This window comes from Heterodontus francisci, chromosome 15, assembly GCF_036365525.1.
Source record: "Heterodontus francisci isolate sHetFra1 chromosome 15, sHetFra1.hap1, whole genome shotgun sequence".
Lineage (NCBI taxonomy): Eukaryota > Metazoa > Chordata > Chondrichthyes > Heterodontiformes > Heterodontidae > Heterodontus > Heterodontus francisci.
Window position 1 is genome coordinate 1,116,401 of NC_090385.1, and position 16,950 is coordinate 1,133,350.

The following is a 16,950-nucleotide window of genomic DNA, read 5'->3' on the forward strand; positions in this document are numbered from 1 at the left end:
AGGCCCTTCAGCCCTCGATGTTGCGCTGACCTGTGAAACCATCTGACCTACACTATTCCATTTTCATCCATATGTCTATCCAATGACCACTTAAATGCCCTTCAAGTTGGCGAGTCGACTACTGTTGCAGGCAGGGCGTTCCACGCCTCTACTACTCTCTGTGTAAAGAAACTACCTCTGACATCTGTCCTATATCTATCACCCCTCAACTTAAAGCTATGTCCCCTCGTGTTTGCCATCACCATCCGAGGAAAAAGGCTCTCACTATCCACCCTGTACAACCCTCTGATTATCTTATATGTCTCTATTAAGTCACCTCTTCTCCCTTTCTCTCTAACGAAAACAACCTCAAGTCCCTCAGCCTTTCCTCGTAAGACCTTCCCTCCATACCAGGCAACATCCTAGTAAATCTCCTCTGCACCTTTTCCAAAGCTTCCACATCCTTCCTATAATGCGGTGACCAGAACTGCACGGAATACTCCAGGTGCGGCCGCACCAGAGTTCTGTACAGCTGCAGCATGACCTCGTGGCTCCTAAACTCGATCCCCCTACTAATAAAAGGGCGGCGCAGTGGTTAGCATTGCAGCCTCACAGCTCCAGGGACCCGGGTTCGATTCTGGGTACTGCCTGTGCGGAGTTTGCAAGTTCTCCCTGTGTCTGCGTGGGTTTCCTCCGGGTGCTCCAGTTTCCTCCCACATGCCAAAGACTTGCAGGTTGATAGGTTAATTGGCCATTATAAATTGACCCTAGTATAGGTAGGTGGCAGGGAAATATATAGGGACAGGTGGGGATGTGATAGGAATACGGGATTAGTGTAGGATTAGTATAAATGGGTGGTTGATGGTCGGCACAGACTCGGTGGGCCGAAGGGCCTGTTTCAGTGCTGTATCTCTAAACTAAACTAAAACTAAAAGCTAACACACCATATGCCTTCTTAACAGCTCTATTAACCTGGGTGGCAACTTTCAGGGATTTATGTACCTGGACACCAAGATCTCTCTGCTCATCTACACTACCAAGAATCTTCCCATTAGCCCAGTATTCTGCAATCCTGTTACTCCTTCCGAAGTGAATCACCTCACACTTTTCCGCATTAAACTCCATTTGCCATCTCTCAGCCCAGCTCTGCAGCCTATCTATGTCCCTCTGTAACCTACAACATCCTTCGGCACTATCCACAACTCCACCGACCTTCGTGTCATCCGCAAATTTACTAACCCACCCTTCTACACCCTCATCCAGGTCATTTATAAAAATGACAAACAGCAGTGGCCCCAAAAGAGATCCTTACGGTACACCACTAGAAACTATACTCCAGGATGAACATTTACCATCAACCACCACCCTCTGTCTTCTTTCAGCTAGCCAATTTCTGATCCAAAGCACTAATTCACCTTCAATCCCATACTTCTGTATTTTCTGCAATAGCCTACCGTGGGGAACTTTATCAAACGCCTTACTGAAATCCATATAGACCACATCCACGGCTTTACCCTCATCCACCTGTTTGGTCACCTTGTCAAAAAACTCAATAAGGTTTGTGAGGCACGACCTACCCTTCACAAAACCGTGCTGACTATCTCTAATGAACTTATTCTTTTCAAGATGATTATAAATCCTATCTCTTATAACCTTTTCCAACATTTTACCCACAACCGAAGTAAGGCTCACAGGTCTATAATTACCAGGGCTGTCTCTACTCCCCTTCTTGAACAAGGGGACAACATTTGCTATCCTCCAGTCTTCCAGCACTATTCCTGTCGACAATGACGACATAAAAATCAAGGACAAAGGCTCTGCAATCTCCTCCCTGGCTTCCCAGAGAATCCTAGGATAAATCCCATCTGGCCCAGGGGACTTATCTATTTTCACACTTTCCAAAATTGCTAACACCTCCTCCTTGTGAACCTCAATCCCATCTAGCCTAGTAGTCTGTATCTCAGTATTCTCCTCGACAACATTTTCTTTCTCCACTGTAAATACTGACGCAAAATATTCATTTAACACTTCCCCTATCTCCTCCGATTCCACACACAACTTCCCACTACTATCCTTGATTGGCCCTAACCTATCTCTCGTCATTCTTTTATTCCTGATATACCTATAGAAAGCCTTAGGGTTTTCTTTGATCTTATCCGCCCTTTAGTTGGGAGGAATTGAATTTCTCCTTAAACATCTGCCACTGCTCATCAACTATCCTACCTTTTAGTCTTCCTGCCCAGTCCACTAGGGCCAAATCTGTCCTCATGCCTATGTGATTACCTTTGTTTAACTCCAGACCGCTAGTGTGAGACTCCAGTTTCTTGTCCTCAAACTGAATTTGAAATTCTAGCATGCTATGATCACTCTTCCCTCGAGGATCCTTAACTATGCGATCATTAATTAATCCCACCTCATTACACAATACCAAATCTGGAATACCCTGCTCCCTAGTTGGTTCCACAACATATTGCTCCAAAAAACAATCTCTAATACATTCAATGCACTCTCCCTCAAGGCTACCTTTGCCAATTTGATTAATCCAGCCTATATGCATATTAAAATCACCTAACGTGTTGCCGTACCTTTCTTACAAGCCCCCAGTAATTCCTGGTTTATACTGTGCCCCACTGCGGAACTACTATTTGGGGACCTGTAGATTACTCCCACCAGGGACTACTTTCCCTTGCTATTTCTTATTTCTACCCAGACTGATTGTATGCCTTGATCTCCAGTGCCTATATCATTTCTCACTACAGCACTGATCTCTTCCTTTACTAACAAAGATCTCTTCCTTTGCTACACCACCTCCTTTTCCTTCCTGCCTATCCTTCCGAAATACTGAGTACCCTTGCATATTCAATTCCCAAACCTGGTTTCCCTGCAACCACGTCTCAGTAATCGCCACTAAATCGTACCCATTCATCTCTCTTTGCGCTGTTAACTCATTTATTCCGAATACTTCGTGCATTCAGATACAAAGCCTTTAAGTTATCATTAAGTTATCTATTATCAAATCTCCCTACTCTTGTACGATTCCTTGGTGCAATATGATGTTCACACATTCTGTCCCTTCCTTTTATTTTCTGGTAACAGTCAGCCTCATCACTAACCTGCACTCCTACCTTCTCCTTTAACTTTGACTTCCTAATTTTCCATGCAACTGAACCCTTCCCCCCCCACCCCCTCCCCCCCCAATATTTAGTTTAAAGCCCTATCTACAGCCCTAGTTATGCGATTAGCCAGGACTCTGGTCCCAGCATGATTCAGGTGGAGCCCGTCCCATCGGAACAGCTCCCTCCTTCCCCAGCACTGTTGCCAATGTGCCACGAATTCAAACCCATTTCTCCCACACCAATCTTTGAGCCACGCATTTACCTCTTTAATCTTATTGACCCTGTGCCAATTTGCTCGTGGCTCAGGTAGTAATCCGGAGATTATTACCTTTTTGGTTCTGCTTTTTAATTTAGCCCCTAGCTGCTCATATTCCCTCAGCAGAACCTCTATCCTCGTTCTACCTATATCGTTGGTACCTACATGGACCACGACAACTGAATCTTTCCCCTCCCACTCCAAGTTCCTCTGCAGCCCAGATGAGATATCCCGAACCATAGCACCAGGTAGGGCCACAGAGAACAGTGTCTATGCCCCTAACTATACTATCCCGAATTAAGACTACATTTCTCTTTTCTCCCCCCACTTGAATGGCTCCCTGCACCACGGTGCTGTGGTCAGTTTGCTCATCCTCCCTCCAGTCCCAGCTCTCGTCCACACAGGGAGCAAGAATCTCGAACCTGTTGGACAAGGACAATGGTTGAGGCTCCTGCAACACTACCTCCTAAATTCCTCTACCTGCCTCATTCATAATCACACCGTCCTGTCCCTGATCACTGGCCGAATTCAAGGTAGTTAATCTAAGGGGTGTGACTGTCTCCTGAAACACAGCGTCCCGGTAACTCTCCCCCTCCCTGATGTGTCGCAGTGTTCGAAGCTCAGACTCCAGCTCATCAACTCAGAGCCGGAGTTCCTCGAGCAACCAACACTTGCTACAGATGTGGTCACCAGGAACTACAATGGGGTCCACCAGCTCCCACGTCATGCAAGTACAACACATTGCCTGGCCCTGTATCTCTCTTTTATTTAATTAGATTTTAATTTGTTTTTTAAATTTCTGACTGGTCTTTAGTTTTTTAATCCGCTTTAGTTTTTAGTTTATATACTAATAAATCGATCAAGTCTAACTCTATTTGATTTCAATTAAATTAAAAGCTGACCTGAATACTGACCCCAAGGGCTTTCTGTTTCCCTGCTCCCACTGTTGAATGTGATGTCACCCTGATGTCACTTTTCAATTTTTTTTTTTCTGGCTCCGCTCCTGCTGCTCCTCGGGCTGCGCTCCTCCCTCCCTGGAGGAGAGTGGTCGCTCACCACCACTTTCTCGAGAGCAATTAGGGATGCGCAATAAATGTTGGCCTTGCCAGAGACACTCATCCCAAGAACGAATTTTAAAAACTGATCTCGATACCTGGATTTTTCCGTTCTCATTGGTCCGTGCTGTGTATGTGTGTCACTGTGCATTCCCATTGAGGGCTGCCGTGAGTTTGTGGGTCATTGCATTCCCATTGGTCGTTGCTGTATGAGTATGTTGCTGTCCATTCCTATTGGTCACTGCCATGTGCGTTGCTATGCATTCCATGCGTATGTCATTGGTCATTGTACATTCCCATTGGTCGCTGTGCCCATATAATGGATAATTTATACAAAACTTTCATTTAAATGGATACAGTGATCTGATTACAGCAGTCCATGTTAAAGGTGGAATAGGCTCAAAGGGCTGAATGGCCTATTTCTCTTCCTATGTTGTGCCTGTCAGCCTGCTTTAGCAGCAGGATTCCTCCCCAGTTACCAAACAGTAGCTCAGAGGATCCTGGACAGTGAAAAACTGCTGAAGACCACTAGGAGAAAAGATTTAAATTAGGTAAAGGGAAAAGTGAATACAAGAGAAAAGAAGAAAACAGTGAGAGGGCAGAGGGGAGGGACGATAAAGGAAGGGGCAAGAAATTCTGTTGTTTTCGCAGGTTCGATATTCTGAGTCATTTATGGCATAGAAGGAGGCCATTCGGCTCATCAAGTCTATGCCGGCTCTCCATCGAGCAATCCAGTCTGTCCCATTCCCCCGCTTTATCCCCGTAGCCCTGCAAGTTTATTTGCTTCGTGTCCATCCAATTTACTTTTGAAATCATTGATTATCTCTGCCTCCACCACCCTCGTAGGCAGCAAGCTCCAGGATATTACGACTCGCTGCATAAAAAAGTTCTTCCTCTCATCCCCCCTGCATCTCTTACCCAAAACCTTAAATCTGTGTTCCCTAGTCCTTGTGCCATCAGCTACTGGGAATAATTTTTCTTTGTCTACCTTATCCAAACCTGTCATAATCTTGTTCACCTCTACCAAATCTCCCCTCAATCGCCATTGCTCTGAGGAGAACAACCCCAGCTTCTCCAACCTAACCTTGTAGCTAAATCCCTCATCCCTGGAACCATTCTGATAAATCTCCTCTGCACCCTCTCAAGGACCTTCATCAAGTGTAGTGTCCTAACCAGTTCTTTATAAAGGTGTTCAGCATAACTTCCCTGCTTTTGTACTCAATACCTCTATTCATGAAGCCTAAGATCCTATATATTTTACTGACCACTCCCTTTTTCTTCTTTCATGGGATGTGGGCATCACTGGCAAGGTCATTCCTAATTGTCCTTGACAACTGAGTGGCTTGCTAGGCCATTTCAAAGGTAGTTAAGAGTCAGTCACGTAGCTGTGGGTCTGGAGTCACTGGACTACGTAAGGACGGCAGATTTCTTTCCCTAAAGGACATTAGTGAACCAGATGGGTTCGGATAATATACGAGTTTCATAACACCATTACTGAGACTAGCTTTCAATTTGATTTTCATTAATTAATTGACTTTAAATTCCACCAGTTGCCATGGTAAGATTTGAACCAGTGTCCCCAGGGCATTAGCATGGGCCTCTGGATTACTAGTCCAGTGACATTACCACTACACCACTGTCTCCCCCTCTCAATATGGCCTGCCATCTTCAAAGATCTGTGCAATTGCACCCCCAGGTCCCTCTGTCCTTGCACACTGTTTAGAACTGTGCCATTAAGTCCTAGCACTGACCCTTGGAACACCACTGTCTACCACCCTCCAGTCTGAAAAATAACCATTTACCATGACTCGCTGTTTTCTGTCCTTAACCCAATTTTTTTTTGATCCAAGTTAACACTGACCCTCCAATTCCATGAGCCTCAAGTTTGTTAAGCAGCCTTTTCTGTGGTACTTTGTCAAACACAAAGAACAGTACAGCACAGGAACAGGCCATTCGGCCCTCCAAGCCTGCGCCGATCTTGATGCCTGCCTAAACTAACACCTTCTGCACTTCCGGGGCCCATATCCCTCTATTCCCTTCCTATTCATGTATTTGTCAAGATATCTCTTAAACGTCGCTATCGTATCTGCTTCCACCACCTCCCCTGGCAGCAAGTTCCAGGCACTCACCACCCTCTGTGTAAAAAAAAACTTGCCTCGCACATCCCCTCTAAACTTTGCCCCTCGTACCTTAAACCTATGTCCCCTAGTAACTGACTCTTTCACCCTGGGAAAAAGCTTCTGGCTATCCACTATGTCCATGCCGCTCATAACTTTGTAAACCTCTATCATGTCGCCCCTCCACCTCCGTCGTTCTTAAAATCTAAACAGGCAACATCCACTACATTCCCTCATCAACCTTCTTTATCACTTCTTCAAAAAATTCAATTAGATTAGTCCAACTTGATCTGCCTTTCAGAAGTCTGTGCTGGCTATCATTAATTAGCTGCACCCTCTCCAAGTGCCTGTCTGGTGTGCTCAGGAAATGTAGCAGTTTAGTATTTTATCCTTTTTATTTGTTGTAACTGGAGTAATGAACATCCTTTTCTCAGCAGAGTTTGAGAGATTTTGTTTTATATGTAGTGTTATTTGTAGAAGTACTTGCATTTCGAAAATTGAAGTTCACATATGTGTGTATAGGATGTTAAAGTAGATTTGTTTAACAGGCTCTACTGTAAAAACCACAGTGGAAACGATGACCGGGATGAGGAGGATGAAGAAAGAGAAAGTGTCTCACGTTGTGGCAGAGAGCAAGAAGCTGATCGAGAGGTACAAGGGGGTCATTGTGACAAACTTGGGGGGCCTTTTGTGATTTACAAGTATTAAAACACTAGTACTTGGGGGAGATAATCGCAATTTTGCCCAGGTAGAAGCGGCCTGCCTATATAACAAAACAAGTTACTGTTCATTGGTGTTTCTAAAGATTTGGAATAGTGCGATGAATTGCCTTCCTCACCTTGTGATCACAGTTGTTGGTCATGCTTCTCATTGACACTTCCTCGCCTTTCTCACTCAGAAATTTTGTACGGACCCAGTGGTAGTGGCACCGATTAGTCTTGGTTGAATTTTATCTTTGATTTATTAATGGGGAGAAGAGATGAATGGCAAAGTTTGGAATCTGGTTACTGAGAGTCATAAAGACTCAGAAGGAGGCCATTCGACCCATCAAGTCCATACCAACTCTCTAGGGCAATCCAATTAGTCCCATTCCCCTACTCTATCTCCATAGAGCTGCAAGTGTATTTCTCATGTGCCCATCCAATTTCCTTTTAAAATCATTGATCGTCTCCACTTCCACCACCCTCATAGTCAGTGAGTTCCAGATCATTACCACTCACTGTAAAAAAAAAAAAGTTCTTCCTACATCCCTCATGCAGGCATCTCTTGCCCAAAATCTTATATCTGTGTCCCCTCATCCTTGTACCATCAGCTAATGGGAACACCGTTTCTTTGTCTACCTTACCTAAACCTGTCATAATCTTGTACACTTCTATCAATGACATGTAATTTAAAGCCCGCATTTATAGGCTGATTCCGATGCTTGACATAACAGTAAGCCACACAAAACACCATGAACCTTGGTCTGCTTGGTTAACCTCCACTGCAAGTGCTGGAGTTGACTGCTATATGTTATATTAAAAATATCATCCTTGTTTTTAGTCACTGTTCAATGGCCCATGCTGGAAATGAAGGGCTGGTGGGCAGAGAGGCTATGCTGTCATGGTCTGGGGAAGAGGGTGGAGTGTGAATACCTCCTGTTGGGCATGTCTGGATATTAACATGGAGACTGGGGTTTGGGGTGAAATACTGGGACAGAGGACCCTGTAGGCACCTGATGAAGTTGTGCATCGCTTTGAGAGAGGAGCGAAGACATGGGCATTCATATTTATTAGTGCTGATAGATTAGCCAAGTTAAAAACCGTTATAAGTAATAGTCATTTTTTGTTTGTTCATTAGGTCTTAGAAGAGGTATAGAAAAATGCATTCAAATTCCTTCTGATTTAATGGATGCCTGAATCTCTAGAGGTAATATTGCATGTTGTATGGGTTGTCAGACAGATTGCAATACAAGTAACTTTGGCCAACTGTTTTTTTTTCCCCTTTCTGTTGAACAGAAAAACTGACGGAACCTTGGATACAGAAAAGTGCCAAGAAAATGCCTGTGGACTGAGTAGATGAGGCTGGTATATTGTGTTCAAACTGCTAACGGACTCGTGAGAACCGTAGAAAATATCCAAAGATCTTTCAAGAAATCTTTTTGTTCTGTCAATGTTCCGCCTTCTAAGGGAGGGAAACAATGTAGTGAAATAGCACGGCTAATATACCTGCTTTTACTGATCGGGAGGTTCCATAAAATGGATTATTTGAATATTATTACAGCCTTTTGAATTAAAATGGAAATAATTTGGTTTGCTGAATTCATGATTAGATGATGCAAGCTGACCTATTGATACTCCTTTGCATGATGAGGGCCACAAGTGGGAACAACATTTAACACAAGTGTGCGTGACTTCGGGTGCCTCTGGAGTTCAACATCAAACGTGAAGAGCTTGAAAATAAAAGCTCAAATTAAAATCTCCAATCCAGTGACTAGAATAAGGTATTTTCGCCACAAACATTTTGATTAGCAGACGGTGGATCTCAAGTTTATAGTCCTAAGCAAAATACATTTGTAGTTTCAACCCAGTTCATGATAGATGAGTCCGTACAGTGGGATGGTCCACATCTCAGTACTGATGAGGGATTATGCTCACTAAAGCTAGACATCTGACTGAGGATGGAAATGCCTCCTACTTCCAATGCACCATCTGGGAATGACTGATGAAAATCTAGGATGCAGAGAGATGAGATGAGTCAGTTCCCAGGTGGTGGTGTCCCTCCTTGAACAGCATGAGACTGACGCATTTTTTATTTAAGGCATAATGAAACTTCTTCAGAAATGTGCGACTGAAGCTCCAATCTGATAAGTCACTGTGTAAATGCCAAGGTCTAACTTGGTCAGCTAATCACGCCTAGTCAAATATAGTGGTGCAAATGGCATTGGCAATGAAATCATGGTTTAGTTTAGATGTTGAAGTCTGTTAAATGTTTTAATGGAAATGGATCATTTTGACTTTTGCTAGATTTACATCAGTATATAGTGTATTATTTCCATCTTAATTTTCTTCCTGTGATTGTCATTTTCCTTAAAATGAAGAGTTTCATTGATTATCAAAGTTAGGGCTTCAGAATAAAATAAAAAGTTTTAGGATTATGATGTTTCTGATCAGAAAACGATGCTTTATACTCTGGTTCCTTATTCATACCTCATCTATCTTGATGAAAGTAACTGCCAAGACAAAAAACTAAATTTAGGCAAGTAGTATGTTAGCAGTGGATGCACTGTCCTCCAGCCCTTTCAACCCTTTTTTTGGTCTGAAGGGCTGTGTGTTAAGCAAGATATTCATTTTATAAATATATATATGTAATATATATATTCTGTTGTATTGTTTTGATGCCTAAAAGTATTTGATTATTGAATGCCCCTCATTTTGATATGTGCTTTATAGCTTGCCCAGCTGAATGTTTTTACATGTTGGTTTTACCAGCATCAGTATTTTAGACCACAAATTCATAGTCTAAATTTTTTGTGCTTCCTGCAAAATGCTTTCATTTTCCATAGCTTACTTGTATTAATATTAGGCAACACTTTACCCTTGGTTTATTTTGTCCTGTTCTGTGCTCTTGACTTTAACTAAAATAGCTCAGAAAACATTGTGTTTTGCTCTTTTCCGAAACTGTTGTGTGCGGTTCAAAAGTCATTTTTTGGGCAAGTGCAGTGGCAGATATAAGCTCAGTGTAATGTAAAATGCAGCAAAAGCAGACTAGTTTTAGCATTTTAAAAAAGGCATCTGGTTGTAAAAATGCTGTGTTTAAAAAAAAAAAAAATTGCCTCCAAATTGTAACGGACCTGCTGCTTATCAAAATAGATGTTGTGTCAAAGGTCAAACAGTGGGCTTCAAGTTATGTGCAAGTCTATACAATAGAGCAGAACAAGAGGCCCAAGTACGGGCCTTTGAAACTATTCAATCAGATAACCTTCAAAATCGGTACTTACCCATTTCTTTGCTTTCCTTATTTCTGCTGCAACAGTGGTGATGCAAGACAGCTTGTTCAGTGGTCCTGTTTGCACCAATAACTCCAGAGACTTCCATGCTCCAGCAATCCTGGGGCATGTTCCTTTTTCATTTTGGATTAGCTGAAGAACAAAACTTTTGTGTTGCAAGTAGAATAATGTGTTTATTCTTCCATCTCCGGTCAATTATTGTGTCTTTTCCTGTTGTATCTGATCATCTAGCAACCAATTGCAGCTGCTCCTTGCAACCCCTTGCGCCAGGCTTGAGGGGCTGAATGGTCCCCTCCTGTTCCTATGTTCCAGAGGTTATTTATTATACTGATTTACAAATAAAATGTGGAAACCAGAGGAAATCAAGTTGGAATGGTGGGGACAGGGACTGCATTCCTTAACTTTTCTCAGTCCCCAAGAGCTCCAGTTATAGCATGTTGCTGAGGTAGTTTAAATTTCCAACCTCAAAACTCAGTAGTACTGGAAATGTTACAAAATTATAAATGCATTGTTATTCAGTCTTGTTAATGAAATGTGAAAATCAAACTTTCATTGCAGCAATTGTTCACTAGGTATTTCATTGTGTCAATTATAGTGAGTTGTGCTGTCTGTTAATGACTGCTGTGGTATCTGCCTGCAAAAAAGAGAGTTCACATTGGTGGGAATAGTGGGAAACTAGTGCTCTCCAATAGCTTAGTAAGTTTCTCTAGTGAATAGCTGAGCCACGCAATACCCTAGGTTGCACTCTTGGTTTGAGAGTCAGCTGATCGCATCAGATCATAGGATAGCACAGAAGCAGGGGCCATTGCTGGAGTGCTAGAGTTGGCTGTGGTCCCTGGGTTCAGAAGGGAGCATGAGTTACCATCCCTACTCAGGTCACTATGCAGTGACCCCTTACTGGGCTCACACATGTGGGCATCTGGTGCGAACAGGATTGGGTGCAACAGTGATGTCAACTACAGTTGAAGTCACATGGCCTTTGACAAGGTAACGGAATGTGACCAGTGCCAAAAAAGGAGTAAACACTTTTATGAGGGAAAAAGTGGAGGAAATTGAGATCAAATAGAAACTGATACCAAGAAATATTAACTGCCTGGAGATGTTCAAATGATGCCTTGAATTATGATTAAACTCAATGCCTTCCTCCACCCTGAGTTTTCTGTTCTCTGCAGTGGTGAGATTATTCCCAGGTATTCATTCCTGGGTATTGCATTATTCTCATTAGTATGGGGAGATATTTGGACCCATTTTCAGTTTTGCATTATAAAACTTTCCCTGAATGGTTCGAAGTGATGTGCATATGTCTGTTACTGAGTCTCTAAGACTTAATGGAGCTATCAGTTTGTATTTTTGTAATATTTACACTGACTTCGAACAGCAAATTGTTTCAAGTTATAGTTATTTGGGGAGGAGAAAAGATGAAATTATAACTGATATTTACCTATTGGTCTCATCAGTAGAGCATATGGGCCGAGGGGAGCTTTTTTGACCCTAGCACTAGGAATATTAAAGCTTCCTCTGAGCTCACAGTGATCAGAATAAAATCAAAATGGCAAATGTCATCACACTCTGTTCATGCTGCATTAGTAATTGTTGCTGATGAGTTCAGTGGAGTTTATCCGACACAAGAGCAGGTTACATCAGTCCTCCTCACTTGTGGGTTAATCTATCCTGCTGTTGACTATCTGTCCTATAGAATCAGACTTGCTGGGTAATATCCAAGTGTTACTATGAAAATGACTTATCTGTACCTCTGTGACTCGCCTTGATGAGTTTGTGCCCAGTGACCAAATATAGAAAGGCGTGAATATATTCACTGATGTTTAAAAGTGCTTCAAAAGAATGCACTAAATAAGTGGTACTAATAACCAATCAGGGCAACTTGAGACCCCTGTCCTGTTCACCTTAGCAGTTGTGCTGTTTGAAATGTGTCTGGCTCACCATTCTTGGCCCATCTGGCTGTGGGATTTCACAATCTGGGACTTGGGCCTCTTGTTCTCTGGCAAGAGGAGTCAATTGAAGGCTGAATATCCTAGTGTCTGTATAAAATATGAAAGGAATATTAAAACTATAAGATCAAACATTTTCGTAGATTATCAGCTCTATAGAGCCATAGAATGTTCCAGAGCGGAGAAAGGCCATTGGCCTCTATCATTGAATCAGAATTGTACAGCACAACTTGCATTGATGTTTTTCTTCAGATTGGCCTTAAATCCAATCCCTTGCTCATTCTTGGTGCCCTTTAATATTTTATACTTTAAAGCAACCATCCTACTCCCTTTGAAAAATACTGTCAGACTGTTGCAGTGAGCTAGTTCCACATTCCAGCCATCCTCTGTCAAGAATGCATTTTTTTTTAATCTGTGGCCTCTTATTGTCTTGCTGACAAAGTGAAAAATGTTTATTGCTGTTTACCATATCATAACCCTTTGTAATCCTGAAAACCTTAGTCAGGCCACTCATTAACCTTGCTCTGAGTGGGCTAAAAATGCCTAATTTCTCCAGTGAATTGTCATAACAGTAGTTCCTCATTCTTTGCAACATCCCAGTGAATCTACAATGGACCTTTTGCATTACTTTTACATCAGTCGTATAATGGGCCCAAGCCTGTAGACACTACTCCAACTGCAGCCTAGGGTCTTGTTCAACAGTGCCTCCTTTCTTTTATGTTCAATGTCCTTCGATGCAAAACCAAACATTGTTTGTCTTTTACATCCTTTATCTACTTGCGCTGCCATGTTTATTGGCCTGCGTAACTAGGAGCAAAGGATTTTCGTTCCATTCAAAGGCTTAACATTTGAGGTGCAATACCTTTCCTTATTAATTCCAAAATAAATGTCTTCACATTTCCCAGTATTGAACTGTATGTACTCATGCTATCCTATCTATGTTCTCTTGCATCCTTTCATAGTCCTTGTCAAAATATGCCATAAGTCCCACCCTCCAGTTTTGCTCTGTAACTTTTGATAGAATTCCCTCAATCTCAAAATTTAGGTACCCTGCCCCCCCCCCACCCTGCCAAATTGCAGCCAGTGAAACACTCGCTACATCTTCCCAGTCTGTGAAACTTAACCCCTATCATTTGCTTTCTATCAACATGTAACCATCTCCCTCCTTATGGTCACATTCTCCTTAATTCCATGTGCCATTATTTCTGCCATGTCTTTTATGTGGGACCTTGAAAGTTTTATGAAAATTCATGTAAACTGCTTCCATTCCATCCTCTCTACCCTAATTAGTTCTTTCCTTTCCAAGTGTTTAATATTTTTATTCAGTGTTTTAAACACTAATAGGTTACAAAAAAACTGAAAATTTGTTGGCTATAATTTGCTGCCTTATCCATGTCCTCTTCTCTGAAGAGAGGGGATGTATTTGCCACTCACCAGTCCTCTGGCACTAATACAGTTTCCTTCCCTCTCCAATGGGGCAGTGCCAAGTATCCACTCATTGTGCTGACCATGGCATTGAGGAGTCGCTGGCAAGGGATCTGGGTCCCATTCTACGGTGCAGTATTACTGATGGGAGCTACTGAGCTCAATGTTACAGATTGTGATCTATACAGGGTTGATGACTACATTATATGAACCCAGATGTTTGAGTTGCCACCTGGTAATTTTGCTAAATTATTCTAACCACTGGATTTGTAATTGAAATGATTGAAGCGAAATAATGAAAATATACAAAAAGAAAATTGGCATTAAATGTAATTTTTTATTGACTGAACCTGAAGCCAACACAAAAACAAATTACTATTGGGATGTAGCATGATATAGATACATGGAGGTTGTGCACTTTTGCTCTTCCAAGAAAATTAATATTAACAGTGAAGCAATGGTTGTTGCAGTGTTCCCTCCTTGCATGTCTGATTTCCTTATTTTTATTTATTGATATAAAGCTGAGGTCTGATTTCAGCAGACACAATGTAAGCCAGTTACTAGCAAAATGGTTAATACCTATTGCATTTTGTAACCTACAGTATGGGCTTACCATAACTTCATTTTTATTACATTCTTGTAAAATTGGAAACCAGTTTGTCATGTTTGTTAAAACTGCAGTCGGATTTTACACTGGCTAGATAAAATTCTGTTTGTGCAAATCCAAGGTTTATATTTAATGGACGTATTATAAGTGCCTTAAATATGAAACGGGAGATGTTGTCAGATTCTCTGGTGAAGTCTGCACTGTAATTGAGTCATTCCACTTGACTGGGGAAAATTTCTGATTGTCTAGCAGTTTCTCTCCATTAATCTTTCCAGTCCAGATAGGGAAAACTATTTCCTGGTATTGATTGATTTTAATACATTGATTGTCTTTTAACTGAAACCATTTAATTGGATGTAAATGCCAGAGGTTGCAAATTCTGTGTGAATTTAGTCCGGATTTTCTGGTTTCTCAGTTACAGTACATGACTGCTTTGGTAATTGCTTAAGTTTTACATTGGGAAGAAACCAGACTGGAGAAGATTGAAGTTGACCAGGTATTGCTTGTCTTGCTTTGTAAAGGGGGTATGATAGCGTAGTGGTTGTTAATGGACTAGTAACTCAGAGGCCTGAACTAATAATCCAGAGAACATTAATTCAAATCCCACCTGTAGAATTTGAATATAGTTTTAAAATGTTTGTGACCATGCAGCTGTCAGATTGGCATTAAAAATCTAGCTGGTTCACTGATTTCCTTTAGGGAAGGAAATATGCTGTCCTTACCCGGTCTGGACTATATATGACCCCAGATCCACATCAACATGGTTAATTCTTAACTGCCCTCTGAAATAGCCGAGCAAGTACCTTAGTATCAAACTGCTACAGATAAAATTGCAGAGATTCAAGAATCAGGCCCACCTCCACCTCAGGACAATTGGGATGGGCAATAAATGCTGGCCTTGCCAATGATGCCCACATCCCCAGAATGAAATTTTAAAAATTACAAACCATTGCTACTGGACTTGAGAATGAATAGCCAACTATTGGCATCAACTTTTGGCCAAGATTTATTTTTGAGTCTGATCAGGTTTTAATGTCAGAGTGAATCAGCATTTCTGTGTGTTTAAAGTGGCCCTTTTAAGAGCTGTACTACCACAAGAGTGTACAGTGAATTGCTTATTGACTGCACTATTAAATAAGGAATAGTGTTTAAGTTTTGGTATAAATCCTGTAGTTTGTGGTGATGTATATGGCCTGGTCATTCTTGAACTTATTCTACATTTGAAGTTACTGGCCTCTTCATTATGTTTGTCAAATCATATAGAGTGGAAATGTTCACCTTTGTTCCTGAGACTGTGCTGTGTAGCATCTGTATTAGCTGTAGGTCACTGGAGAGTTGGAAACGTTTAAATTAATCTTCAGAATTTCTTTCCTATGTACTAAATAATGTTCAGTAGTGATTCTGTTTGCATGCAGTGAAGGAATGTTTACTCAAAGTTAGGACTGAAAATGTTCACTGATATCAGATATTGCAGCTTTGAATCCATGTGGAGATGAAATTGCCTTTGACATTCGACACAAAACACCAGGAGAAAGTTGCTACATTCCCATGTTTTCTTTCTTTATGTACTTAACAGTTTTAGTTTCTAAGTATCATGGTGTTACTTTTTGTCTAAAACACTTAGTCATTGAATGTTTTTAATAAAAGTATATCTGCCTTAGATTTAAAGTTGTTTGCTTGTTAATGAAGTTACAGATTAACTAGATTTTTGTAACCAAGTCCTTGCCAAAGTTGACCTTGGTTGTAACATTTAGGCAAAGAGCATCTAGAGTGTACAAATGCAAAATTGACCTTTGTTACAATCTCAGTGAGATCATTAACGTGAAAAATACAGGATGTGAACCCCCAGATCTAGTTAACAAATTGCATGACGAGACGTTTTCAGACTTTTTTTATTATAACAAAATTAAAAGAAATACCCAATTAAATAAATAATACTTTGTAAGTAGCTGATACCCCAAATTACAAATAGTTATTTTCTTTACTTATTTAAACACTTGAAAACCTCACACCACACTTATACACAGTCCTTTTTGATGATGAAATCCTTTGTGGTTAAAAGTCCAACACTCCTCCCAGTTGCAATGGGTTGGATCACCCAGACTTTTCAAAAATCAGCCTTCTCTTCGCTCATTTCTCCAAGCACCTCCGACCTGGTCTTCAGTGGTTAATGTGATTTCTGGTGATCCCGTGGGTCCTTCACTCCTCCCAAGCTTTGATTTTCAAAACAGGTTCTAGCCTTCCACAATAGTGCCTCAGATATGTCTTCCTTTTTCCTCAACCAAGGATTCCTCTGCACTGTGGTTGACAAGGTCCTCAACCGTGTCTGACCCATTTACCGCACTTCTGCCCTCATCCCTTCCCCTTCCTCCCAGAACTGCGACAGTGTTCGCCTTGTCCTCAGTTTCCACCCCACCAGCCTACACATACTGCGCCAATTCTGCCACCTCCAGCGTGA

At 41.5% G+C, this 16,950-nt stretch overlaps 1 protein-coding gene across 14 annotated transcripts in view; it reads left to right on the plus strand.

Moving 5' to 3' along the window:
* Positions 1-16,162, plus strand: part of phf6 (PHD finger protein 6) — a 119,360-nt gene extending 103,198 nt beyond the window's left edge. For 13 of the 14 annotated variants that reach the window (XM_068047037.1, XM_068047045.1, XM_068047040.1 and 10 more), the window contains 2 exons: positions 7,072-7,174; positions 8,363-8,431. In XM_068047037.1, the coding sequence (XP_067903138.1) occupies positions 7,072-7,174; positions 8,363-8,380 (121 nt within the window). In that variant the 3' untranslated portion in view covers positions 8,381-8,431. Of the gene's footprint in view, positions 1-7,071; positions 7,175-8,362; positions 8,432-8,520 lie in introns of those variants that run through there. The other variant, XM_068047047.1, reaches the window with a different exon arrangement.
* The last annotated feature ends 788 nt before the right edge of the window (positions 16,163-16,950 follow it).